The following is a 26,773-nucleotide window of genomic DNA, read 5'->3' on the forward strand; positions in this document are numbered from 1 at the left end:
TCTCTATTAGATGGTCTAACATTGTGATGGGACACTGTTACCTACAAAGTTAATGTTCACAAGTCCCCCCATCTGTGGAGTCTCCAGAGATGGAATGCGGTGTGTTTGCAGGATCTCTATTAGATGGTCTAACATTGTGATGGGACACTGTTACCTACAAAGTTAATGTTCACAAGTCCCCCCATCTGTGGAGTCTCCAGAGATGGAACGCCGTGTGTTTGCAGGGTCTCTATTAGATGGTCTAACATTGTGATGGGACACTGTCACCTACAAAGTTAATGCTCACGAGCCCCCCCCCCATATATGTCTGAAACAAGTTTATGATTTGTGTTGGCCTCATTCATAGCTGTTCTGGGCCCCATGCAGCCCACAGACAGTGCTCAGATATACCTGGAACTCATTCATTGCTTAGTTTGTCTGTCTTAGCCTGGCAGCCCTGTCCTGCAGTTCTGTGAGAGCCGGGGAGTCCTCACCTGGAGGCAGAGGGAATTCCGAAATGGGTTGCCAGGAGGCCTGGGGTGCTCCCGTGGGTGGGAAGCCCAGAGTTCCTTCAGACATCCATGGAATCCTCCTGGGCTGTAGGGAGTACACTAAGAGGGAAATGAGTTTGTGAAAGTCATTCATGACCTTGAGTCCTTTGCCTGCTGGGTCCTGCGTGACTCTGACCTCTCTCCAGAGTTAGAGAGGGGCTTAGGACACTTGGGTGCAGGCAGAACACCATATGGGTACAGAGAATTGAGGGAAAGGGATTCAGGCTGGTGGCACAGCACAAGGGAGATCCTCAGGGCTTGGCACCTCTGCCCTGGTGTTGCAGTCTGGGGATATGCGCTGGGCTCAGGGTTATCCTAGGTGCCCTCGCTATGGGAAGCCTTGGTGAGCTACCCACAGCACTTGTGCCCTGTTTGCTATCTTAGAAATTCAGTGTTTAGGTGGTTAAATGTCTCCCGGAAACCAGGTCCTGAGGTCAGGCCCAGTGTCTGAAGACTCCAGCCCTTAGTACGTGCCTGGTGTATCTGGTGTGGCGTCAGTGGCCCTGTAAGGGGCTACAGTATGGGCAGTGCTCGCTAGTAGTTCTTGCTGGGACCATGCATGACACCCTTTCCCTCTCATGCTTTGTAAACTCCAGCCTTCTGTTGCCTCCACTTCACAGATTGGGAAATGAGCCCAGAGGGAAGCTGCAACTGGTTTGTGCCACTCAGCTAATAAGTGGCATGCTGATCTTTGACTCTAAGTCTGCCCTAACCTCTCCTCTAATTGGGTGATCCTATAGAGGCCGGGAACCTCTGGCTGGGCCGGTGCCGGGAGCAGTTCTCCTGAGGTCTCTCCTGAGTTTTTTATCTCCTGGAAATGTCCCTCAGGTGGGCACAGCCTGGAGTTTGGAAGTACAAGGACCATGTAGGTTTTGTGTATCTAGAGCCAGGTATGAGATATCATGATATTTTAGGGCTAGTGTGTTTTTCAGGTGCTATCCTGGAGGTAGCCTGTGTACTATGGTTCGTGGGGTGCCTTTCAATCTCAAGGACTTGCTTGTGGTCAGTCTGGCCTGGAACCTGGGTACCCACCTCCCTCTTCCTCTGCCCCTTCTGGTTTGCCACTGGTCTCTTTCTCCAAGACAAGCTGGAACTGCTCTCATAGGAATGTAAGTTGGAGAACGTGTAGCCTTGCTCGGCCGGAAGCTGTTCCTCGGTGACATTCACCCTGAGCCCCCTTAATCCCTAACCTTGCCGTTATTGCAAACCTGAACCATAAATTATAGGGAACGAGGCTGAGTCTGGATCTTTAAGTTGCCGTTTGGTCCCAGTGGCTCGAGTTTAATAAATTTTCTATGCTTTTCCCCCCACTTTCTTCTCCTTTCCTTAGAAGGCAGATTTCCTGGTCTCTGTGGAACTGGTAGTGACGTTTGCCCATTACACAAGTAGACAGCCCTGGGAGGGCATGAGACAGCAGCTGGGGAGAGTGTCATCTTGTGGGAGCAGCTGTGTGTCGGGGGGGAGCATTTCAGAGTATAAGGGGCTGGATCCTCAATAGTGATCATGTTGCATGTCTCCAGGACCCTTTCAGCCACCCTGACCCAGACACTGCAGGTGGTGGTGGTGGTGGTGGTGGTGGTGGTGGTGGTGGTGCTTGTTAAGCACTGTCTCCCTGATGTGACTGCCTCCTTGGCACTACAGGTCTGGTCTGTGGGCAGCCTCCATTGTCCGGCTGGACCGTGCTCTCCTGGAGCAGGGCACTGAGCCCTACCGCTGCCATTTCTGCTCAGGTGGTCTTGGCAGATTGCTTGCTTCCATGTACCTCGGTTTCCTTCATTGTAACACATGACATCGGTACCTGGTTGGTGGCCCTGTTGCGAAGGCAGCAGCACTGGAACTACAGGGTGCTCACGGGCCCCCGCAGGCATCTGGGGGCTCGTCCTGAACCGGCTTCATTGACTGAGACCATCGCTGTCCCTGGCCTCTAAGTGGCTGTGGCAGTGCCGCGCAGAGGAGAGCAAACGTGAGTTATATGCCTGACTGCTGATTTTCTAGTAGCCACAGGAACAGCCTAAGCAGAAACAGGTGAAGTTAATCTGAAGAATGTATTTTATTTGAACTGATTGACCCAAAATGTTGCCAGAGCGGTGTTTTCCGCGGAACGGCTGCCAACAAGAAATTGCGTTTTCAGTCAGTCCCCTGGCCGGGCATATAGTTTGTGATTGGTCCAGATTCGTTTGTTACATGACAACCGTGCATGGCCCCAAGCCACTGAGCTGGGCAATAGGAGCTGTGGTCTCAAATGTCCTTCCGGGAGCTTGAGCAGAACCCCACAAGTCAGGAACACTGGAAAGGGCTCTCAGCTCCCTCTTCAGATTGTTAAGCAATGTGTGATCAAGTAGTCAGAGCAGCTGCCTGAGACGACGAACACAAAACACTGCCACTTAAAAATGTCATTATTAAGCAAAACAAGCCCAAAAGGAAAGGCCTGCTTTTCAGTCGCTCTAAAAAGTGGCACCTGCATTTGCATAATGGCCTGCCTCTAAAAGTGTCTTAGCCCACCTCTCAGGTCTGACCCCCAGTCTACAACTGTAGGGCTATTACCATTTTATACATAAGAGCTGATGGAGCAAGAATAATGCACACATGTGAGGTGCAGCAGCCAGGGCACCACGGCTGCAAATGTCTGGCTTTGGCCCATTGTCTTCCTCTTGCCTTTCATGGCTCTCTGGGCCCAGGTGACATGGTTGGGACCTTCCCAGGGCCCAGGAAAGCAAGGGTGCGTGTCATTCACCACAGGCTGTGTGTCACTCACCACAGGCTGTGTAGCTCTCCTGTTCTGTGTTACTGCCTCAAGTTTCTCGGTCCCTCCAAGGGCCCCAGTTTCTCCATCTCCACTCTGAAACCTGCACAGATGTCCCTTTGAGGTCACAGACTTCACAGTCGGTCATGGCAGAGCCTGCTTTGTGCTGGCTCTGACTTCATTGTCCTCTGAGGTGAATTCATTTTCCTTCTTAAACACATGGGCTTGTGCCCAGCCAGGGGCTGTAACTTTTCTGTAAGGGTATAGCTGCATATTTTATTGCCTTATGAAACAGCTATGGAGTAATTCTTAAGCATAGAAATGAAGGCGGGTTGGAGTCCTTCCATGCTCTGGGGGAGGGGGAGGGGAGAGGAGTGGCAGGGATGGCAGTGACTTGGGAGGGTGGTCATTTTTCTCCTATCTGACCCCACAAACGCCAAGCCCTGGCCACTCTGCAAGCTCTTTAATAACAGGGAGCAAGGGCTGTATCCCTGTGGGACCCTCATTCAAGTGGGAACCCATCTCTACCCCAGCCCATGGTCCTCCCTTTCGGTCCTCCCTCTGCTCAACACTGTCAGAGAAAACTAAGTCTAAAATCTGTCTTCAGAGTTTTCTAGTTCAGCACTGCTCCTTGAGGCAGGTGTGTACAGGAGCCTAGGGTGAGTCGGGAGGGTGTGTTTGGGATGCTTTATATTCACCCCAAATAGCTCCTTTCCCCCAGGGGGTGAGCTTTAGAGCGGACTTCACAGAAAAGACCCAATGTGAGGAGGGATAAAAAGCCAGGCATAGTGGGGCACACCTGTAATGGTGACACTTCAGGAGCTGGGATGGGAGAATCAGGAGTTCAAGGCCAGCCTGGGCTACGTGAGTCTTTGTTCTTCCAAGCAACAACAACATGTCTCCTGACCCCTTCAGAAGGCATCTGTAGCCACACACTCCTGGAAAGAGTACAGACCAATCTCTTATAGTCGAGAAGGGCGAAAAGTAAGACCTCCTCCCTGAGAGGTGGGGACGGCACCCTCATGCCACCCTCAGTTCAAGTTCATGAGGCTCGTGGCTGAGGTGATGGCTGGAGAGGAGGCCATGGGCTAGAGGACAGGGTAGGTGGCTCTTACAGGCAGGCCTTTGCTTTGGGACTCACAGTGTGAAGTTGTACCCTTGTCCTATGGGCTTGTTGCCTAAGGCCGAGACCCTGGACTTCTTAAGTGGGTTACAGGCAGGGATCAAAAGGCTTCCTTCCTCCCTCCCTCCCTTCCTTCCTCCCTCCCTCCTTTTTTCCTTCCCTCCTTTCCTCCTTCCCTCCCCCCCCCCTCTGTTTTTTTGAGACAAAGTTTCTCTGTGTAGCCCTGGCTGTCCTGGAACTCGCTCTGTAGACTAGGGTGGCCTCGAACTCACAGAGATCCGTCTGCTTCTGCCTCCTGAGTGATGGAATTAAAGGCCACCACCCTGTAGCCCCCTTTCCCTTACTTGCCCAAGCCACCTTGACTGGACCTCCAGCATTGCTGTGGGTGGAGCTGCCTCCCGGTATCCCTTGGTGTCTCACTTGTGCAAGATGGGCTTCTCCTTGGTGTACGCGTTCACTGATATCCTGTCTTGGGCTTCTTGCTCCCAAGAACAAGAAATTCTGGCCATGGGGACTGGCCGAATGGAATAATGAAACCAGTGGTCATGGACCACATCTCTGTCAGTTGGTTCCTGTCTTCTGGGATGGCCTGGGTAGAGGCTCTAGAGCCTGGAAGGAGATAGGGCTCTGAGAGGTTGAAGGCACCTGCCCAGGGTGCCCCTCTATTGAAGGGCAGAGCTGAGGTTAGAATTCATGTCTGAGTAATTGCCCTGCTACTCCAAGTGCTGCCTGGCAGACTCTGCCTTGGTGCTGGCGCGTGGTTGGCACCTGTATAGACCCGAAACCGTCACCCTGCATCTGAACTGCTTCCCCTTCCCTTTTACCCTGTGCCATCTAGGTGGCATCTGCTCCAGACACACACATCCAGGCTGGGAGGAAAGAGCTTCCTTGATGTGTCTAGGATTTTTAATTTGTTGTTGTTTTGAAATGGAGTCACATCTTGTCCTCTGTCACTCTGTAGGCTGGGCTGCCCTGGAACTCCCTGCGATCCTCCTACCCCAGTCACCCAAGGGCTTGGATCACAGGCATGCACCACTGTGCCCGACTTGGTTTCTTTTCTTTCTTTTTTAAAAAATATGTTTTATTAGCATATATTAGTTATCTATAATGGGTTTCCTTGTGACGTTTTCATATACGAACAGGACAGTTTTGATCATATTCACCCCTCCCCCACTTCTGCTAATCCCTCTTCTCACAACTGCCCCATGTCTGTATTCACGTCTGTCTGTGTGTGTATGATGTCGGTGTGTGTATGTGTGTGTGTACATTAGACTCCTGTGCCACAGCATACTGTGGAGGTCAGAGGACAGTCTTAGGTGATCACCTTCTACTTCAACAGGACTTCCTTTTCTTTCTGCTGCTCTCACTGGGAGAGCTGACCGGTGAGTTCCCAAGGATTCTCCTGACTGCCTCCCATCTCTCCGTAAGAGCATTGGGGTTACGGAAGTGCTTGCTACCATGTTCAACTTTTACCTGGTTCTGGAGATTTGAACTCAGGTCCTTACCCTTGTGCCTCCAGTGCTGTCTCACAACCTTCCTTCCTGTCCGTCTCTTGGTGACTGTCTTAGTTAGGGTTTCTATCGCTGTCAAGAGACCATGGCCACGGTAACTCTTATAAAGGAAAACATTTAATGTTCCAGAGATTTCGCCCATTATCATCATGGCAGGGACATGGTGGCATGGAGGCAGACCTGGTGCTGGAGGAGTACCTGAGGGTTGTACATCTGGATCCTCAGGCCACAGGAAGTGAAGTGTGACACTGGGTGTAACTTGAGCATAGGGAGACCTCAAAGTCTGCCTCCACAGTGACACACTTCCTCCAACAAGGCCACACCTAATAGCACCACTCTCTGTGAGCTTATGGGGGCCAGTTACATTCAGACTACCACAGTGACCATGTGAGTTTCATTAGTGTTGCTGCTTACAGGAACATGGTCACCTTACCAGCGGCTACCCAAACCAAAGAAAATGTACCCCCACGTTAACAACTTCTGTTGGAATGGCTTCTGGGGACTCTTCAGGGTCTGTTGAATTGCATGCCAGGTCAGCCACTGCTGAGTTTTGGGCAGGACTCTGGGGAGAGTCTGGGTCTCATTTATCCTACTTGGGAACTTAGCAGAGAGCTTTGTCCTGTCTAATGGGGCCTTGCAAATCCAATGAAGTCTTTTAGGAACCCTGACAGAGGAAGACTTGGCCTTCCAGATGGCGTGTCTTGTACTTAGCACAAACATTGCACATGGAAGCACATACAAGAACCCTGCAAAATGAGTAAGCGGGCCGCACAGGGCTCCACTGTTGAAGTTCAGTCAGGCATTCGGCATCTTTTGTATTGACTTCCAAACTCCTACTCATTCTACAAAACCCAGTCCAGACGTCACCTCCAAGAAGCCACCCACAGCCCTGCCATGCTAAAAGGATGCGTTCTCCTGAGGTGTGTCCAGAGCGCTGGGTGACCTTGACACTGGGTCTTCATTGTTTTTCATCACTAGAGAGTGGTCCCTACAGGTCCTTTGTAAGGGGAGCAGAGGAGGCAGCTCACTTGACCTGAGCCTAGCACAGTGTGTTAGACAGAAGAGCCAGGACCAGTGAGATGGCTCCGCAGGTAAAGGTACTTGCAGTCGAGCCGGACAGCCGGAGTTCGATTCCCGGGACCTACCAGGTAGGAAGAGAGAACTGACTCCTTCAAACTGTCCTCGGCCTTCACACCTGTACCCTGGCCGTCATCCCCACCAAGAGAGGGCTGGGGACAGGATACAGGGATGACAGATACTTAGAATATTGCACTCCTGTGTGAAGAATCCCTGTGTGTCCCCCGCATTGCCCCTGCAGAATTCTATGCCATTTCATCCCTGACAGCATAAGTGGGGGCTCTGTCCTCCATTTTACAGTTGACAATTAGAGCTTCAGGAGGGGAAGTGCCTCACTGGGGGCCACATAGTCTATACCTTGTGACAAGGAGGAACCGAAACCCTGGACCATCTGCCTGGGGCCTAGGATGTCCCTGTGGGACTAGCCCTTGTGACCCAGTGCCGCCTGCTTGCTTGCTTATTTACTTATTTATTTGTCGATGTTTCTAGGCTTTTCTGCTGCTTAGAAAGAATTCCCAGAAAAGAGGCAATTGTTCTCTCTCTCTCTCTCTCTCTCTCTCTCTCTGTCTCTCTCTCTTTGTGTGTGTGTGTGTGTGTGTGTGTGTGTGTGTGTGTGTGTGTGTGTGTGTTGGGGGGGGCAGAACCCCAGCAGGCTTGCCAGGTGAGTCTGGCTAGGTAGTTCCTGGCACCTACCTGTAGGTAGAGTGACTCCTCCAACAGAGAGTGATTAAAGGTGTCTAGGGTCCTTGTCTGTCCATCTGTCCCCACAAACAGATGATCCAGTCCACAGCAGCCACTCTCTGCTGCCTGTGCCCTGAAATGAACTGAAGTCTGGTGTGGGCCGAGGTTAAAAAAAAAAAAGCCCCATGTCCCCTTTGGTTTCCTAGTAACAAGTTCATGGTGGCTTGTCACAGGCTTGCCTGCCAGCCTCATGCCTGGGGCTGAGCTCACAGTGTGTGCCAAGCCTGTCAGCATGATGTTTATGTCCCCTGTAAACACCCAGTGCCTGAGGCACAGGGGAGTTGCTCATTCCCCCTTGTTTTGTAGGGTGAGGGAGCTGGGCCTCTCAGCAGCTGCCTTGTGGAAAACCAGGGTGCCGGAATCAGCCACCATGCAGGCTAGGGAGGCTGTGGGCTACAGGGGCTCAGGCAGGAGGTGGGAGGGAGACGCTTTGGGTCCCTTCTGGAAGAGTTCAGGCCATTGTAAGAGGAGTCACTGTGGGGTGTCGCATCTGTCAGTGCAGCTGACTTCAGAAGCTGCAGGAGGGAGAGGCCGGGGCAGGTAAGGGGCCACTGTGCTTTCACGCCATGTGGTCCAGCTGTGTCTAATTGTCATAGTCCGGCCACTGTGTGGGGCAGTCCCTCCCCACACATATGTTCTTGTGCTTTCTGTGGCAGCTGGGCCAGGAAGGACGATTCCTACCACCCTGGGAGGCCAGTGCCAGCGCCCAAGTTCCTGGGCTTCCACGGTCTAGCTATTGTGTTCTCTGTTGTTTAATCTGGTGTCCTAAGGCATTTGCTTAGCATGTGAAAGGCTATGGGTTCTATCCCCAGAGTCTCTGTGTGTGAACGAGTACATGTGGACATCAGCCTTGGTGGCCATTCCTTGGGTACCATACTTTTTTTTTTTTTTTTTGGCAAGAGAGTCTCTCAGTGGCCTTGAGTTCTCCCATTAGATCAGGTTGGCTGACCAGCAAGTCCCAGACATCTCCCTTGCTCCACCTCCTGAGACCTGGGATCACAAGCACATGTCATTATGCACCCCTGCTTTTTAAGTGGATACTGGGGGTTGAACTCAGGTCCTCATGCTTGTGAGGCAAGCACTTTACTGCCTGAGCCATCTCTGAAGCCCGTGCTCTGTGCTATAATAAAAAGATTGTTATTTATATGTATGTATGTCTCTCTCCCCACCTGCAAGTGCATGCATGTGTGCATGTTTACTTGGGTGTATGTGTGTGCATGTGTGCATGCTTACGTGTGTGTGTGCATGTTTGTGTATGTGTGAGTGAGAGACCTGTTTGAGTGCCCATGGAAGCCAGAAGAGGTACTAGATCCTCTGGTTACAGTTACAGGTGGATATAGGTGCTGGGATAACTTGAGTCTTCTGGAAGAGCAGCAAGTGCTTTTAATCATTGAGTGTGCTATATCTTCATTCCCTCCCTTCCCTTTTCTTTCTTTGAAGATTTAATTTTAAAAGAGATTATTATTATTATTATTATTAATTATTATTCCTGTGCATGGAGTATATACATTATTAAGTGCAGGTGCCAGAGGAGGCCAGACATTTTGAATCCCTAGAGTTGGGGCTACAGGCAGTTATGAACTGTTCAGTCTGGGTGGTAGGAACTGAATTTGTTCTTCTGCTAAAGCAGTAAGTGCTCTTTTTCACTGAGGCATCTCTCTAGCACCTAAGATTTATTTTATTAAAAAATATCGTAATCGCATTTCATTTATTCTGTGTTATGGATGAGAGGTCAGGGGACAGCTTCCAGGAATCAAGTCTCTCCTTTCACCATGTGGGTTCTGGGGATCGAACTCAGGTTATCAAGTGTGGTGGCAAGCACACACTGAGCTGTCTCACCGGCCCCATATCCTGTCTATGAGCACAGCCTCTGTGCTGAAGTCATATTCCTGACTGAATCTCTCTTCCACCCTCTGGATGGTGTACCATGGCGGCTATGCATTGAACATTTACTATATGCAAGGCCTGTGCTAGAGAAACTGAGCTAGGAAATGGCTTAGGTCTGCTTTACTACCCTCTGACCAGGGGCTACACACAAGAGTCAAGTTCCAGGTAGGAATCCATGCCACTCCCCTGTCCTGGAGGCTTCGTGCCTCCATCAGCACTGACTGGTACAGCTCCTGTGTGCTGGGGATACAGCTCTTCCATGAAGCATGGCCCTAGGTGAAGTGGGCTCTAGATCTACCCCTTCTGTGTTCCTGGAGCCTCCTGACAGGACCAAGCAGGGACTTGAACCTTTTAACATCTGTGGTAAGATGGGCTGAAATTGGCCCCGGTGGAAAGCTCTGCAGCCTTTGGGAGGCTGTTTGAGGCAGGTTCTGGGGCCTTAGCTGGGTTCTCATGAACTCACGAGCTGCTGCATAGGGCCCTCCAGATCACCCAGGTGACCTCATTTTGCAGCCTACTCCCAGCTCAGTGCCCTTTTCCTGCTCATCTGATCATCATGGTCCTCATGTACGGGACATATGCTAATCTGTCATCACAGATGCAAGGACCTATGAGGTGTAGGTCTCTGCCTGGAATACTTACATTTGGAGATGAGACCTTTGTATAAGAAGCAAGGACATTCTGGGACATCCATGCCACTGTGGCCAGAAGGAAAGCCTGTATTAGCCAGGATTCTCTGAAGGAACAGAACTGATAGATGGAGGTATGTGTCAAATACAGGCTGTGGTCCATCTGGGTAGTCTAGCAAGGTCTGGCTCATGATGGAAAGTCCAAGCATCCAGTAGTTGTGCAGTTCCTGGTGTTTGGCTTCTCAACGGTTGCCATCTGGCTCTAGCGTCCTCGAGGATTCCTGGACAGCTGTCGGCTTTCAGTTTCCTGGAATCCTGAAGGAGCTGGGTTTAATACTGGCTGCAGCAACCGGAGAGATGAACTTGCCTCCAAAAGTATGGGCAAGCAGGTAAAAACAAAGCAACAGTTTCGGGGCTGGAGAGATGGCTCAGAGGTTAAGAGCATTGCCTCCTCTTCCAAAGGTCCTGAGTTCAATTCCCAGCAACCACATGGTGGCTCACAACCATCTGTAATGGGGTCTGGTGCCCTCTTCTGGCCAGCAGGCATACACACAGACAGAATATTGTATACATAATAAATAAATAAATATTTAAAAAAAACCAAAGCAACAGTTTCTTCCTTCCATGGCCTTTCACTTGGGTTGCCACCTGAGGGCATGGCCCAGTTTCAAGATAGCTCTTTCCTCTTCAAATATACAAACAGACTTTAAAAAAATAATCTTACAGGAGTGCTTAGCAGCTTAGATTTTAGTTGATTTCACATGTGGCCTAGTTGGCAACCATGATTAGCCATCATCCAGCCTGAGCTTGTCACCTCACCCACTAACACTGAAGTAACCACATTTTCATCTAAACATTGCTCCCCTGCCGTTTCCTCCACCTTGAAGCCATCTCTGTCCCAAGGATCAACAAGGATTTGGGTGGAGTATTGATCTTAGGATAAATATGGTTCAACCTGAAAGTATCTGATCGATACTTTTTTTTTTTAATCTTGATTGCTGAGTTTATCTTATGGCTACTTACTGTGTTTGATTTTGCTTTTATAATTTTATTTTGATTTTTAAAAAAGTTCACCTCTTGGCTGTTCTCTTTATTTCTTCCTCTCCAGTACTCTGGAGCACACATGTGTGAAACTTCAGTTCTCTGGTTTTATAATAGCTAATAACATGTGCAAAGCTGTTCGCTGACCTGAATTAATTAAATAACGGGCAGAGACAGCATCGTATAAATGCAGATGTATGACGAGTCTGCTCACGGGCACCCTCCTGGCTCTGTGCGGGGCACTTGGAGAGGAAGGTCAGCCCAGGATACAGACAGGAATCAGATCTGGGTGGGAGAAGGAATGTAAGGTCCGCAGCTTTGAGGCCCTGTTGCCCTCAGTTAAAGCACCAGAACAGCTTCATCCCCCTCTTTCTGCTTCTGGCTGACCATGTTTGACCTCAGGGTGCTTAAGAGAGACAGTGGGAAGCGGTGCATGAAGCCCAGTCCTGCCAGGATGGATGTTCCTGATTGCCGTTGATTTTAGGAGGCGGCAAGAGCAAAACGCAGCAGTGCATATGTGTTGGGTGACCATCTTGGGGGTGTTCCCAGTATCTCAGTACCGTATGATGTTGGGGTATCTGCTGGGGGTGTTCCCAATGTCCCAGTGCGGTGACCTTGTTTCTTCTGTACCCAGAGTGGGGCAAAGCCGAGTCCTCCTCCCTATCTGAGGATCCCCTCAGAGGCTTTTCTCTAGTTGTTCACTGTGGGAGGAGGGAGGCTCCAGTCACTGTACTGTTGCACAAATGGTACCCTCTGAGCCTCCGTTTATACTGGTGTAGTGGGGGCTGTGATATCTGAGGAGATCTGGCTCTCAGCAGTAACAGGACGTAAGGTCAGACTAGCATTCCTACAGCCAGCAATAACAAAACTTGGGGGGGGGATACATAAAAATGCTCTCAGAGGCACTAAGCAGCCCCCACAAGCTGAGAGGAAAGTGGAGGGAGTATCCTCCTAGGGTTCCATCTTGAATGGATGGGGTTCTAGAAGGCTGCTTCACAGGTGTGTCTGTCAGCTTGTCAGCACTATAACAGAGTGCCTGACCATCACTTGACAAAGAAGACAGGCTTACAGCAGCTTCCGGTTTCTCTACATAGTCTCTGGGCACAGTTGTTTTAGTCTGTGGCAGCATTGATGTCATGATGGAACTCAGGCTACAGGGGTGGAACTCATGGCAGAAGTGAAAAAAGAGGGGATGGGCTGGGGTCTTAATAGTTCATTCAAGAGCTGGGCGGTGGTGGCGCACGCCTTTAATCCCAGCACTCGGGAGGCAGAGGTAGGCAGATCTCTGTGAGATTGAGGCCAGCCTGGTCTACAGAGTGAGTTCCAGGACAGGCTTCAAAGCTATAGAGAAACCCTGTCTCGGAAAAACAGTATCTGTCCGTCCGTCCGTCCGTCCGTCCGTCCGTCCGTCCATCCATCCAACCATCTATCTATGTCATTCAGAGGCCCACCACCCCAGTGACCTCACATCTTCTCAGTAGGCCCCATCTCATGATCATTCCACTACCTGCCAGCAGTGCCAAAGGCTTGGAGCTAAACACCTAAGCTTCTGAAAAACAATCAGGCTCCAGGCTGACTGAAAGACAGAACGCCGGACTGAGAACTCCCTGCCTGAAGGTTGTCGAAGGGTGATGGTTGATATTAATTCTCAGCTTGACACAGTCCAAAATCATCTGAGAGTCTCAAGGAGAGATTGTCTAGATCAGGTTGGCCCCATGCGCGCGTGCGTGCGTGCGTGCGTGCGTGCGTGCGTGTGTGTGTGTGTGTGTGTGTGTGTGTGTGTGATTATGTGGATTGTGTTAATTGAGATGCGCCATTCCCTAGCAGGGGATCATGGGCTTTCTAAGAGCGGAGAAAGCACGCCGAACACTACCATGCACACACAATTAAAAGTCACTGCTCTTGACTGTGGATGTGATATGCCGTCTGCTTCAATTTCCTGCTACCTGAGTTCCCTACAGCAAGGACCATCACCTGGAAGTGCAAGCCAAGCAAACTCCTTCTCCCTTAAGTTGTTTGGTTAGGGTGTTTTGACAACAGCAGAAACAAAACTAAGGCAGAAACTGGCACTGACAAGTAGGACTGTTGGCTATGGTGGGCCTGACCACGTGGCTTTCAGGTCTTTAGAGATGTTTTGTGGGTGGAACATGGAAGAGTTTGAATCTTTGAGCTAGAAAAACCATTGACTGCTGAAAGGCAGGGGTCTCAGTGATCAGAAGCCCCAACCTGCCCTCATCCTCAACTGAACCTTCATCCCATCTGTATAGCAAGGGTCCCAGAGTTCCACCAAGATGAGGTGGCAGCTGGAAGCTGCATCCAGTGGCCGTGTCAGCCCTGCCCTCTATAGGATGTCCTCCTGTTTGAGTCCAGCTGGGTTCGATCTTAGAATAAGCATGATGTCGTAAGTCGCAGGATCCAGAGTCTCGATGCATAGCAGTCCTAATGTCCAATATTCAGCTAACAAAATTAGGAGTCATGGCCTGTGGTGGAATTTCAAAGGACAGTGTGGGATTAGTTCTTTCCTTCCGCCATGTGGAACCCCAGAATCAAACTTGGGTTGTCAGGCCAGGTGACAAACATGCTGACCAAGTCATTTTGTGTTATAAAGAAGCAACTGGAGGTTGCAATCGGAGACTGCATATGTTTCCCAGCCGCCCAGACCTGAATAATTGCACAGAAACTATATTAACTACAGCACTGCTTGACCAATGGCTCAGGCATATTTCTAGCTAGCTCTTACAAGTTAAATTAATTCTTATCTATGTTTTGCCACCTGGCTTGGTACCTTTCTTCAGTGCAGCATTTTCATCTTGCTTCTTCTGTGTCTGGGTGGCGACTGCAGACTGAGCCTTTCCTCTTCCCAGAATTCTCCTAGTCTGGCCGCCCCGCCTATACGTCCCGCCTTGCTACTGGCCAACCAGCATTTTATTAAGCCAATATAAGTGACAAATCTTTACAGGGTACAAGAGCATGATCCCACAGCAGGAGGACCGTATAAACACCATCACAAAACTTTACAGATTGGAGTGAAACAGCTGTGTTTCCATTCATGGGTGAGTGCCCATGTACGACAGGACCAAGAGCTCTAGAAGGGACCCAGAGTTACATGGTGAGGTGGAGTTTGTCCAAGATGTTTAAGTAGCCAAAAAGAAAGAAGAAAGTCTTGGGCAGATTATCCTGGATCATGTGGGCATTCCCGTGGGGATGGTATACACTGAACCAATCCGAATGGATCTGACTCCTTAACAGAAGCACTGGAGCTGTACCGGTCTTAGAAGATACCGGGTAATCCTCTGTGGCTTAGAGGAAAGCCAAAGTTTCTTAGGTAAGATAATAGGATTTTTTTTTTTTTTTTACGTAGGACCATGAATAGAATTGGGATGGCATAGAAGAAAAGAAAAACCTGATAAATTAGACTTTGTTCGGTTAAGAATGAATGCTTAGCAGGGGGCTAGAGAGATGGCTCAGAAGTTAAGAGCACTTGCTACTCTTGTAGATGACCTGAGTTGTGTGAGTTTATGTGTAAGGGTGTTTCACCTTCTCGTATATATGTGTGCTACATATGTGCAGGGTCCATGGAGGCCAGAAGAAGGCCTGGGGTTACAGGTGTTTGTGAGCTGCCATGTAGATAGATGCTGGGAGCTGAACCCAGGCCCTGTACAAATGCAGTCAGTACTCTTAATCACTGAGCCGTCTCTCTAGCCTTATTTATTTATGTGTCAGGTGGTGGTATCTACATGCGTGAGAAGGATTTCCATAGAGTTCAGAAAAAAGCATCGGAGCCCCTGTAGCTAGAGTTCCAGGCGGTCGTGAGCCACTTGATGTAGGTGCTGGGAACAAAAGCTGGTTCTCTGCAAGGGCAATATGTGCTCCTAAAATCTGAACCCTTCTCTTCAGCCAGGAAGCCCTAAGGATCCGCTTCTCCCTGCCTCCTCAGTGTTAGCATTACAAGAGCATGCCACCGTACTTGGTTGTACTTTTAAGAGGCCCAGTGCCCATAGAAAAGGAGATCGGATCACAGCTTACTACTCAGCTTTGCAAAGGACCAGCTGCCAATCATCCTGGGCTCAGAGATGAGATGCAGAGGATGAGACGAGTTGCTGCTGGGCGGTGGTGGCGCACGCCTTTAATCCCAGTGCTTGGAAGGCAGTGGCAGGTGGATCACTGTGAGTTCGAGGCCAACCTGGTCTATAGAGCAAATTCCAGAACAGAATCAAAAGAAAAAAATAAATAATAAAAAAATAAATAAAAAGAAGAAACAAGATGCCAAAGGGAAGAGCTGTCTATGCTGTGGACTTCTCAGCAGGGAAGGTGGTCTGTTGAGGATCAGCCAGGAGGGAGGTTGAGAGCAGGGAAGTAGAGAGGGCATCCATTGTTTTCATGATCATCATTGATAAGGCTTGGAATGCTTTGGACTGAGTGTTGGGCAGTTCCTTTCGTCAGAGTGGGTCGGCCAAGACACATTTCTGGTTTTATGAACCTTACCAAAGACACTGAAAATCCACCGCCTGGCATCACACATGAGGCCGGTGCAGGTGTGTGTAGCGGGTATGGAGTCAGCTGGGGGTAAGAGTGCTGAGAGCTGATCTAGCGAGGAGCCACCTAGGCTAGAACCCACCAGCTCATGGGAAACCACAGTGGGACCTCCTCACAAACCCACTGTCTTGTTGGACGACTGTGGGGCTGACCCCTCCTACCCAAGTTTAGCATATGCGTTTGCTCCTTTGTATGCACGTCTGGCCAAGGCTTCCAAGCTGAGTTCCATAGAGTGTGTGGAACACAAATGCACACTTCACTGTGAATCAAAGCAGGGCCCTAGAGATCACAGTAGAGCCATGACCCTTCCAGCCATCCCATCTTCAAATGAAAGTTAGAGCCAGACCCTGAGAACAGCTAAGAGTCATACCTCAAGAACTGGTTCCAATCAGCCTGAGGTAGGGTCTGTGCAGGTAAGGCAGGTAAGACAGGTAAGGTAGGTCCTTGTTGGGAAGGAACCCAGCTGGGTGATCTGGAATTGTCTTGGATATCCTCACAAGGTAAGGTGAGGAAAAAGTGGGTGCTCCAGTGCTGGCTGATTGCCAGCCTGCAAGTCCCTGTTCAGGCTCAACTTCCACCCATTTGACCCCTTTCACTGCCTTGTGGAATATGTCACCATCTAAACTTTCTGTCCATCACTTCCTTCCCCTAGCCCATTGGAGCGAAGCCTGTGTCTGTCTCTAGATAGGGAGGTGTCTCATCTGCCAGGAGCCGTGTGCTCCTGAAGCCTGGAGCATCTGTTTCTCTCAGTTCCACGTGGTCGGAACTGTAGACAGCAGCTCAGCCTCCAGCCTCGCTCTGCTGCATAACAGAAGTCTGGCTGACTAGTATCTGCCAGAAAGGGCCCCTAAACCTTCACCTGGCCCAGGAATCTGGAGGGTAGAGTGGCAGGTCCAAAATCTGGCTCAGAGCCCGGAGAGGCAGGGGAAATGATTCATGTTATCTCTGGTGACAGTTTCCAAAAGACAAGACAGACGGACCCACTGATGGGTCAGCAGGAAAGACCACAGACGTTCTGAGGTGGGCCGGAACTCTAAGTGAGAGCCCTGCATGGCAGGAGGTAATGTGCAACCCAGGTCTGCACCCCATTTGATGATGCCCCCCCCAGGCAAGGAGAAGAGTCAGGAAGAGTCGGGGCTGAGGCCACAGTGTGTATATGTGTGTGTGTATGTATGTGTGTGCATGCACATGTTTGCAGGCAAGCACAGAGCACAGGTGTATTATTTAATGTGCAAAATGGCTACCTCTACTAAGGATTTTCTGGGCCTGAAAAGAACAAGTGGCTTTTTAAAACTTAAATTGATGCGTCAGTGAGATGCAAGCCTGGCACTTCAGTTATGTCTCTGGAGTTCAAATAAAGGTGTAGAGAGAGAATGGAATCCACGAAGGATCTGATGTGACCATACACACCTCCCCACCATGTGGTCACATACACAATAATAATTAAAAGTTATTAAAAAGAAGAATTTCAGCAGAGCATGGTGGCACATCCCTGTCCACATAGCACTCAGCAGGCTAGTGAGGCAGGAGGATTGTCATGAGTTTGAAGCTAGCCTGGGCTCCATGGTGAGTTCTAAGCCAGCCTGGGCTACAGAGTTGAGACTGTCTTGAAAAAAACCAAAGAACAATAAAAAAAAATTGGTGCTGGTGTGGGTATTCAGAAGGCTCTAGGGTCAGTGGCACTTCTCCGTGGAACTGTTGTGGTATGACTTGTTCTTTGTTAGCCTGTCCTCTGACCGGAATTTGTGATTTGGAACAGAAGGTGGGATACCCAAAGCACCACCCTTCCTGAACCTTTGCCTCAGTCTGTGGGATCTCACCGCTACTCAGCTCGGGGCTCGCTGTCTACACCTCTGAACCCCAGAACACAGTTATCTCCCCGAGGCAGTGGACCTGGGATGGCAGGCAGCCTGACTGAGTAGACCTGCTGCATGGGTTGGGGAGGGTCAAAGTGAAGGATGAGATGGCCGGAGTGTGGGGCAGATGTCTTCTCATCAACTACAAGACAGACGGAAAGGCAGTCTGGGAACTGCACTAGGTCGAGGGGTGCCTGGGACCCCCTAGATACACAGGCAGAGGCCGCAGAGCCCTCTTGCAGAAGGTAACTGTGGTGGTTTAAATTATACATGGTCCCCAGTCTTAGGCATTTAAATACTTGGTTCCCAGTTGCTGGCAGTGTTTGGGAGATATGTCACTAGAAGCCGGCTTTGGGAGTTTAAAGACTTTTCCTTAAACTCTCCAAGCCATTAGACATGAAAGCCATTTTCAGTGCACTCTCTCTGCTTCCTGCTGGGGTTTAGGACGTAAACACTGCACCCACAGTCAGGAAGCAGAGAGAGGAGGGCGGATGCTGGTGCTCAACTTGCTTTCTCCTTTTTATTTAGTATGCCCGTTAATTATTTAGTACACCATTCAATGGAGTCACACCCCATTGAACAATGCTTCCCACAGTTGAGGCGGGTCTGGAGATTTCCCTCAGGCACTCTCAGAGCTGTCTCCTAGGCGATGGTCTTAGTTTTCTGTTGCTATGAGGAGACACCATGGCTTATAAAAGAAAGTGTTTAATTGGGGGCTTGCTTACAGTTTCAGAGGGTGAGTCCATGTCTCTCGTAGTGGAGGACATGGCAGCAGGTCAGACAGCATGGTGCTGGAATAGTAGCTGAGAGTTTGCACGAGTTGGAGATGGAGAGAGAGGGAGAGAGATTGAAAGACTGACTGGGCTTGGCAGGGCCCTTTGAAACCTCAAAGTCTACCTCCAGTGATGACACACCTCCTCCAGTAAGGCCACACCCTCTAATCCTCTCCAAATCAGCACTACCACCTAGGGACCAAACATTCAAATAAGCCTGTTGGAGCTCTTCTCGTGCAAAGTACAACCGTAATTGTGGGCACCCATCAGGTTGGCAGTCAGTGTTAATCACTTGTCATGAGTAGCTTGGAGAAAGCCAGGGAGTTATGAGCAGAATCAAAACTTCCCGGAGTTTTAAGTTAGTCTTTGCTTTCGTGGGTTCTGGCTTGAGAAGGTACGCCACGTATTCCATGTCTCCCTCCGTTCCGCCATCCTGCTTGGTGTCCACAATGTGTGAGAGGCAGCTGTATGCGGGTCCTGTACCCTTGATGGTCATGATGGGGCCACAATGATGGTGGAGACCTTGGGCAAGCTTCTCAGAGCATTTGGCGATCCTGGGCACAGGCTAAGATGGAAGCTCTGTTCTAGGGTAGGAGCTGGACATTTCTGCTGACCTACCAAAGAGGATCCCAGTGGAGAAAGGTGTCTCACACCAGGGCTTCTGGCTAGTGTTTCTCCAGTATTCACCCCAGGGTTGGAGCATCACTGGGGAAGAAAGAGTCTTTGAAGACAAGCAGGTCCTTGTGGCAGCCTCTGCCCAGTCCGATTATAGCTCACTGAGGCACGCCACTTTGTGGGCTGACGTGGGTGACTTTGCCAGGTGCCATGGAAATGCTTTGCAGCCCCCCCTTCCCCAGTCCAGGTGCCTGGACCTTTCTTCCTTGCTCACCTACATCTCCCTGTGCAGCGAACATGACCTGGGTGAGGACATTTACGACTGTGTCCCGTGTGAAGATGAAGGGGATGACATCTATGAAGACATCATCAAGGTGGAGGTGCAGCAGCCCATGGTGAGCGCCCCCACCCTGCCCTTGCTAAAGGAATCCAAGCCTCCCTTGGGGAGCTGCCTGAGTACACACCCAGGTGCTTCCCGACTCCCCTGGGCTCCCTTGCAGTGTCCTTCCAGCCCTGTTGGGACACTCTGAGATGCCCTAGATGAGACCTGTGATGGTTGAGCCCCTCCAGAAGAGTGATTACAAAATTTTCCCTGGAAGGTTCTTAGTCCTTCCTATCCAGAGAGCCTTAAATAGTAACTCCGTGTTCGGGCTACCACAGTGCGGCTGAGCACACACATCATTGTACCTCTTTGTGCGGAGAATGGGGAGACCGGTGCGGGCGCCGTCGGCCAGCTGCATGCCTTTTATGCTGAAGGGTATTTATTTCCACGCAGCTTGGCTAATGATCTTGCGGACGATGTTTTGTGCCAGCTCCGGCGTATTGCCAACAGCTGCTCTGTGGAAGGTGGGGGGTCCATCCTGGAGGGCTGCAGAGAGGGGGCTCTGGAGGGGCAGGCCACAGCTCCCATGGACCCCTGAACGCTCCAAAGGTGGGCACCGTGCCACTTGTCAGTTGCAGAGGCTTTTGACGCATTTGCGTTCCCGAAGTGGGAAATTTATCAAAAGCCAATATTTCTGTCTCCCGTCTGTGTGGGAGCCTCCAGCTGGTGTCAGAGAAACAAAAAGCTGAGAGAAGAACCCTAAAGAGCCTTGAGAGCCTTTCCCAGGCTGATGGCACCCTGCTGTGTCCCCAGCTTGGGAGGAGAGTGGAGGGCTAGACTTGGGACATTTGCAGCGTCTCGCGCCACCCTTAAGAAGATGATACACGTTTGTTCCCGAGAGTCTAATAATCACTCTCCTTCCCAGCGTGTTCAGGGCTCCTGCTCCAGAGGAGGTGGGAGAGGTTCTGCTCTTCAGCCTGGCAGGCAGCCTGACTGGGGCTTCCCCAGAGCTGACCTGACATGGCCTAGGAAGCACCACCAGGTTGATTAAGGCCTCATCACTTCAGAGTCCCTGCAAGATGGGTGCCCTGAGGGTAAATGTCAGCACCCAGGCACAGGAGCCTGGGTCATAGTTGAAAGGTCCCCATGCCTATCTCTCAGGCTGTCTTGAGACTCCTGCAGCTCTTTGAGGTGCCTGTCACTGTCCCTGGTCCTGAAGAATCCCGAGCAAGGTCATGCTTGCCCATGTCCCGAAGGACAGCCCATGTTCTAATGTCCAACGCTGATGCTGAATCTTTTGAGCTGTCCGATCCATCCACAGATGGGATTTGGATTTATTGCTATGAGGAGCCTCTGAGATAAACAATGGGTCGTCCCCCCCCCCCCCCAACGCCTCATTTTGTTTTGAACTAGCTGAACCAAACTATCTAAATGGGAGGCAATTAAAATGCTCCTTCTATGAAGATAAAGGCAGGTGCTGCTTTCAGAGCCCAGGCATGGGAGGACTCACCAGGAGGCTCTCTCTCTCATCCTTATGTTATGTCCTGACCTTTCCTCAACAGGCTCTGGGAAGGGCTGTGACGTGGCTGTTGGGGCTAACAGTGGGGGGTGGGCTATCAGTGGTGTCCCTGACTTCCCAAGCATGCTTGAGGACAGTGGACACTGCTGACTGGTTCAATCTTGTTTGCTCCTCCATGCATTCAGATCAGATATATGCAGGTAAGTTGCAGGTAAGACCAGGCCAGGTGGGCTCCCGCCAGCTCCGTCTTTCCCACCTGTTGGGAAGGTAACAGAGGCCATAGAGAAAGCTCAGGTCCATGTTTTTGGAGACACGCTGTCAGGCACAGAGGGTTGTATAGGGTCTCGAGTTGAGATCCACCCCATGGATGTCATCCCCGCCCCATCCCATGCAGCCACAGATAGTGATGGATGTCATCAGGTCCCGTGTTGCACAGTGCTCGAGGGTTAGTTCTGTGGCACAGCATAGAGGGGCCTCTTAGGACCAGCAAGAGCATACCTGGGTGGGTACCTACCTGAGTGTCATGTCTTCAGAGTTTGAGGGGACAGACCAGGCTCTTCAACCCTGAGAGAATTCAAAGAAAGTTGCTATAAAGTCCACCACAGCCTGACTGGGGCCAAATCCCTGCTTTGCTCCACTCTGTGCACGCCGTCTCTCAGTCAGGCCCTGTTCTCCCCAGGTGGCTCACTGATGAACTGTTATCTTCAGCTGGCTTCTCAGGGATGTCTGGCCTATGGGGCATTTGGTATTGGGAAGCCAGAATGGATCTGCTGTGGGTCTCCAAGGGGTTGGCCAATGCCACCTGCTGGACAGGGCTGACCTTACCTATGTGTAGTAGGTTCCTCTCCTGAGGCCTTCCCTCCAGTCTGGTGAAGACTCGAGGTTCCAAGTCAGGAGTTGATTCCCAGGAGTCTAGAAGTTTCCATGCCTTCCTTGATGTTCTCGTTAAGTCCTGTCCTATCCACGTGCCTCGGTTTCCTCAACCACAGATCATGGGAAGGGCCTGTGACCTCACTGCCCACTCAGTAATCTTGTAGCCATACCGGGAAGGTGTTATCCTGTTGTGTGGTGCAGGTAGCCAGAGCCTCATGGCTGGCAGCGGGTACCGGGGTGTCCAGGTAGCGGTATCGTGGCTCACATCTCATGTCTCCTCCAGAAAATGGGCATGACCGAGGATGATAAGAGAAGCTGCTGCTTGCTGGAGATCCAGGAGACCGAGGCCAAGTACTACCGCACCTTGGAGGACATCGAGAAGGTGAACCTTGGCTTTGCTCGGAGCCCCAGCGTGAAGGGGCTCAGGGCCTGTTCTCGTTTTCTCTCTGTTGCTGTGACCAAAGAAACTTGGGAGAGAGGAGAGTGTTTGCTATAACTTCGCCATTACAGACACCATTGACAGAAGTCAATGCAGAAACTCAAACAGAAACCATGGAGAAAAACTGTTTGCTGACCCACACAGGCTCAAGCGTAGCTGCTTTTTTACACAGCCCAGGACCACCTGGGCAGAGGCTGGTGCTACTCACAGTGGGCCGGGTCCTCCTGTATTAATTAGTAAGCAAGCCAGCCCCCCACAGACAGGTCCACTGGACCATCCGAGCTGGGCTGTCCCTCCCTTAAAACTTGCTTCTCAAGTGACTCTGGACTGTGTCACGTTGACACAGCACACTCTGCCTTGCCGTCCTGTTCTCACACAGAGGAGCCTCCCCTCATTGTGTGGAAAGCCCTCTAACCTCGCCTGCATGTCTTCTCAGAGTTCCCATCCAAGCCAGCCGTGGTGGCAGCTCAGCTTTTGAACATGTGAGGCCAGATCTTGAGCTAAGTTCTCTAAGCCTCTCCTTGCCCTGTGGGGCGTACTGGTGCCTTTGTTGGTGGCCAAGAATGTAGCACATTTGATGTGATTGGTGAGCCTCATGACTAGATGCTACCCAAGCCAGAGTACTGCCAGTGACCTATACCCATCCGCCTAGCCTCCATCACCACCCAGAAGACCTGGCTTCCAAATCTTCCTGACACATCTGTGTCCCTGTGTAAACAACAGCGTCATTGCCAGGCTCAAATCCTCCTGACTGTTCTCTGGTGTGGAGCTGGCCCAGTGTGGCCAGAGTGGCAAGTGAAGCCTCCAGCCAAGGGTCCTGGGGTTCACTGCCTTTTGGCCCAGGCTGCCCTTACCATGGCTTCCATGGAGCTGTGCTGAAGACATGGGTTGTGGTCTTGGTTTCAGCTGCCTTGCCCACTGTACAGTCCCATACTGCTCTCTTCATGAGCTGTCCAGTGAGCACCGGGCACCTGCCAGTGCCTGGCAGCTTTGGCTTTGATTATTACAAGCCCCTGACACACTATGTGACAGCATAAACTTCTTCCTTCCAGAACTACATGGGCCCCCTGCGGCTAGTGCTGAGCCCGGCGGACATGGCTGCCATCTTCATCAACCTGGAGGTACGCTCTCTGCCATTTTCCTGACACACATGCAGCTGTCTCGCTCTGGAGACTGTGGCTTCAGGAGGCAGAAGAAGAGGGATCTGGTGTGGCCTGAGAGCTTCCCATGATCTGTGTTAGTTGTCAGCTGAGCATAGATTCGCACTGCTCTGGAAGGAATGTGAGACCCACGGGACTAGAAGCAAGGCTTCTGGTTAGCATGGAGGGAAGTGTGCTCCACACCTGCTCTGCGGGCATCTGACCACACATGGGCACCAGATGACACTGTGCGAAGGTTAACCTGTGGAGGCAGCTGGCTTACAACTCCAGATGCCACACATGAGTGGACGCACTCCAGAACATGCTGCCTTACCATCTTCCGTCAGATCAAGGATGGGTTGGGGTATCTCAGAGAATCTTATTCTCACGCACAAGATTGACCAGAGTGTCCCTTTTACTGTCTGGGCTCCAGCCAGGACTAATGACTTGGGACAGAAAAGAAGCTGGGAGGAGAGAGGGGTGGCTAGTGTGCTGTGCACTGCCCTGTATCCTCTGTGAAGCTTGAGGAACCATATTTCCTCCAGGCCAAGGTGACACAGTAGGGGCGTTATGGCTTGCAGAAACTGAGAGCTGAGCAGCTGCAGGCCTCTCCATTCTTTCCAGCAGCAGGGAGGCTGCAAGGTTGTTAGCTGAGAGCAGCCACACTGCTTTCTCCATCCTCTTTAGGCATCGAGTCTGGCCTGAGGCAGTTCCCGTGTGCCCCTAGGACCCGATTTGGGGCTGAAAAGCTCCCTCCACTGCACAGCTGGAATGTGTTCCAGCATCTTTGTGTGCCAGGCACTGTGACAGGGGTATCCAATCTTTGGCTTGGGGAAGGGCAGAACCTTTGGCCCAGGACGGCTTTGAATGCAGCCTTAACACTAAATTTTAAGTTTACCTAAAACATTATGAGACTTCTCTTGCAGTTTTATATTTTTGTAATTAAATCGTTTGGTTCTTGAGTGCCAGATCTGCTGATGGCACTGGGCAGCAATGTCAAAAAGTTAGACACGCTGCCAGAAACTTCCAGCTGAGTGACGCCAGCATTCACAGGCTTGGGTGAACACCAGCAGCATCTCCTGGGGGTGTGTGGTTAGCGGAGGCTGGCTGTGCCTGGCTGTGCCTGGCTGTGCCTGGCTGTGCACTGACCCTGCTCTCCCCCTAGGACCTCATCAAGGTGCACCACAGCTTTCTGCGGGCCATTGACGTGTCCATGATGGCTGGCGGCAGTACCCTGGCCAAGGTCTTCCTGGAGTTCAAGGAAAGGTGAGTGACAGCTGACTGCCTCGGAGCCTCAGCTCTGTCTTCAAGGCTCTGGAGACCATGTGGACCACTCTCCCCCAGCCCAGGCAGGATGACAGAGGCAGGGTAGTTCACTGGGTTGTAGCCTCCCATTCTGGGGACCCAGGCAGGTGGCCGCTTATCTCTGGATCTTTGTTCCTCTTTGTAACAAGGGTCACTGCCCACTGTTTCTCCATCACAGCTTGGAGGGCTGAGTACCTCCAAGCCTCATTTAGATAGCAGGAACTTGTAGGGTCCCTGCAACTCTCTCTGCCTCTCTGGCTCGTTGGGATCATGGTGGTTAAAGTTTGTAATGAGACATGGCAGCCTGAGTTCCTTGACTCCATTTCTGACTCTCAGGTGCTGCAGGTCAGAAATAGCGGATCACAGGCTGTTTGGGAAGAAGTGCCCACTCTTTGGTGGGATCAGAACTTGGTGTCCAGAGGTGCAGCAGCTATACCTCCTTGCAAATGCCCTGGTTGTAGCCATTCTGTTTAGCTCTCCAGCAGACACGGGAGGGAGGCTGAAGCTGATATAGAGCAGAGGTGGAAGCCCATGTCCTCAGCATCACAAGAGAGACCCGTACCTTCCAAGGCTACAACCCCAAAGCTTTGAAGGGTTTCTTCTGTGAAGGCGAGTCATTCATGTCGTCGTCATCATCATCATGGCCCCCAACGTCTCAGTTTCCTTAGGAGACAGTGATCAGATAGAGGTATACCAAGGCTTGTATTTCAGGATGAACTGGTATTGTCTGATATGTACGAGGTTAAGTGTGTGCCTCTGTGGCCTTATTTCCAAGTTGTAGGTGTCCCCGTCCCCGTCCCCCCCCCCCCCGCTTGTTTTTAATTATGTGTGTGTACTCAAGAGTGCAGGTACCCATGGAGGCCAGAAGAGGGCATCAGATCCCCCTGGAGCTGGAGTTATAAATGGTTATAAGCCACCCAATATGGGTGTCAAGAACCAAAAACAAGCCCTCTGCAAAGACCTGGAAATATTCTTGACCTCTGAGCCACCTCTCCAGGGCCGATATTTTTCTTAGTAGTACTAAGTGCTGCTGGTTATGATGCAGGCCTGCTCACTCTTACTTCCATAGCCAACTTCCTCTGTCTCTCTCAGAATGAGCCATTTGTTTAGTTCTGAGGAACAGTAAGACTGTCTTTAGAGTCTGTGCATGGACAGAGGGTCAGAGGAGAGTCTGCAGGAAAGCCCCTGATGGCTGTATCTAAGGTTTCAACATCAGAGTAGCAGGGTGTGGTGATTCCTGAACTGAGCATAGGCAATGGAATGGGTGGAGCCCCTCAAGGTGACAGCACCGTGCTATGCACACTGTACGAGACATAGGATTTCTGTCCTGTTCAGTCCCACAGCCCTTCAGTCCCAAAGAAACACACAGAGGCCTACTTTAATTATAAACTGGTTGGCCTATTAGCTCAGGCTTCTTATTAACTCTTATAACTTACATTAACCCATAACTCTTGTCTGTGTCCGCCATGTGGCTTGATACCATTTATCAGTGAGGCGTTCTCATCTTGTGTCCTCTGCGTCTGGGTGACAACTACAGACTCAGCCTTTCCTCTTCCCAGAATTCTCCTATTCTGGTCACCCACCTAATAACTACTGGCCAATCAGCATTTTATTGAGCCAATACAAGTGACAAATCTTTACAGGGTATGAGACCATTGTCCCAAAACAGGATGAGACTCACTCCCCCACCCCTTACATGTGCTAAGCAAGCTTTCAACCTCTGAGCTACATTCATCCCAACCGCCTTCGAAGCCTGCAGCTTTTCTCCTGCTTCTGCTGGGACTGCAGGCATGCATCTGTTGGGATAGGTAGCACCAAAAGCCTTTTGGTGTTCTTTGGGTGGAGCACTGAGCCCTGCCACAGTCATACTTGTCAAGCCAGCAAAGAAAGTGTTGAATTGGACTTATGTTTCCCAGAGGGTTAGAGTTCACCATGTCTTATTCACTATTCTGTTGCCATGAAGAGACACTGTGACCAAGGTAACTCTTATAAAATAAAGCACGTAATTAGAGCTTATTGAAGCATGTAAACTTATCAGAAGTTCAGTCCATTATCATCATGGCAGGGAGCACCGTGGCATGCAGGCAGACATGGTGCTGGAGAAATAGTGGAGA

The 26,773-nt window shown here is 50.8% G+C and overlaps 1 protein-coding gene across 6 annotated transcripts in view; it reads left to right on the forward strand.

Moving 5' to 3' along the window:
- The window catches only part of Vav2 (vav guanine nucleotide exchange factor 2), a 174,953-nt gene that overhangs the window by 115,605 nt on the left and 32,575 nt on the right, over window positions 1-26,773 (forward strand). For 3 of the 6 annotated variants that reach the window (XM_013346056.2, XM_026778744.1, XM_026778742.1), the window contains exons 5-9: window positions 19,355-19,457; window positions 21,089-21,103; window positions 22,060-22,158; window positions 23,268-23,336; window positions 24,520-24,620. In XM_013346056.2, the coding sequence (XP_013201510.1) occupies window positions 19,355-19,457; window positions 21,089-21,103; window positions 22,060-22,158; window positions 23,268-23,336; window positions 24,520-24,620 (387 nt within the window). The remainder of the gene's footprint in view (window positions 1-19,354; window positions 19,458-21,088; window positions 21,104-22,059; window positions 22,159-23,267; window positions 23,337-24,519; window positions 24,621-26,773) is intronic. The other 3 variants (XM_026778743.1, XM_013346057.2, XM_026778745.1) reach the window with 1 other exon arrangement.

This window comes from Microtus ochrogaster, chromosome 4, assembly GCF_000317375.1.
Source record: "Microtus ochrogaster isolate Prairie Vole_2 chromosome 4, MicOch1.0, whole genome shotgun sequence".
In the NCBI taxonomy this organism is placed as follows: Eukaryota; Metazoa; Chordata; class Mammalia; order Rodentia; family Cricetidae; genus Microtus; species Microtus ochrogaster.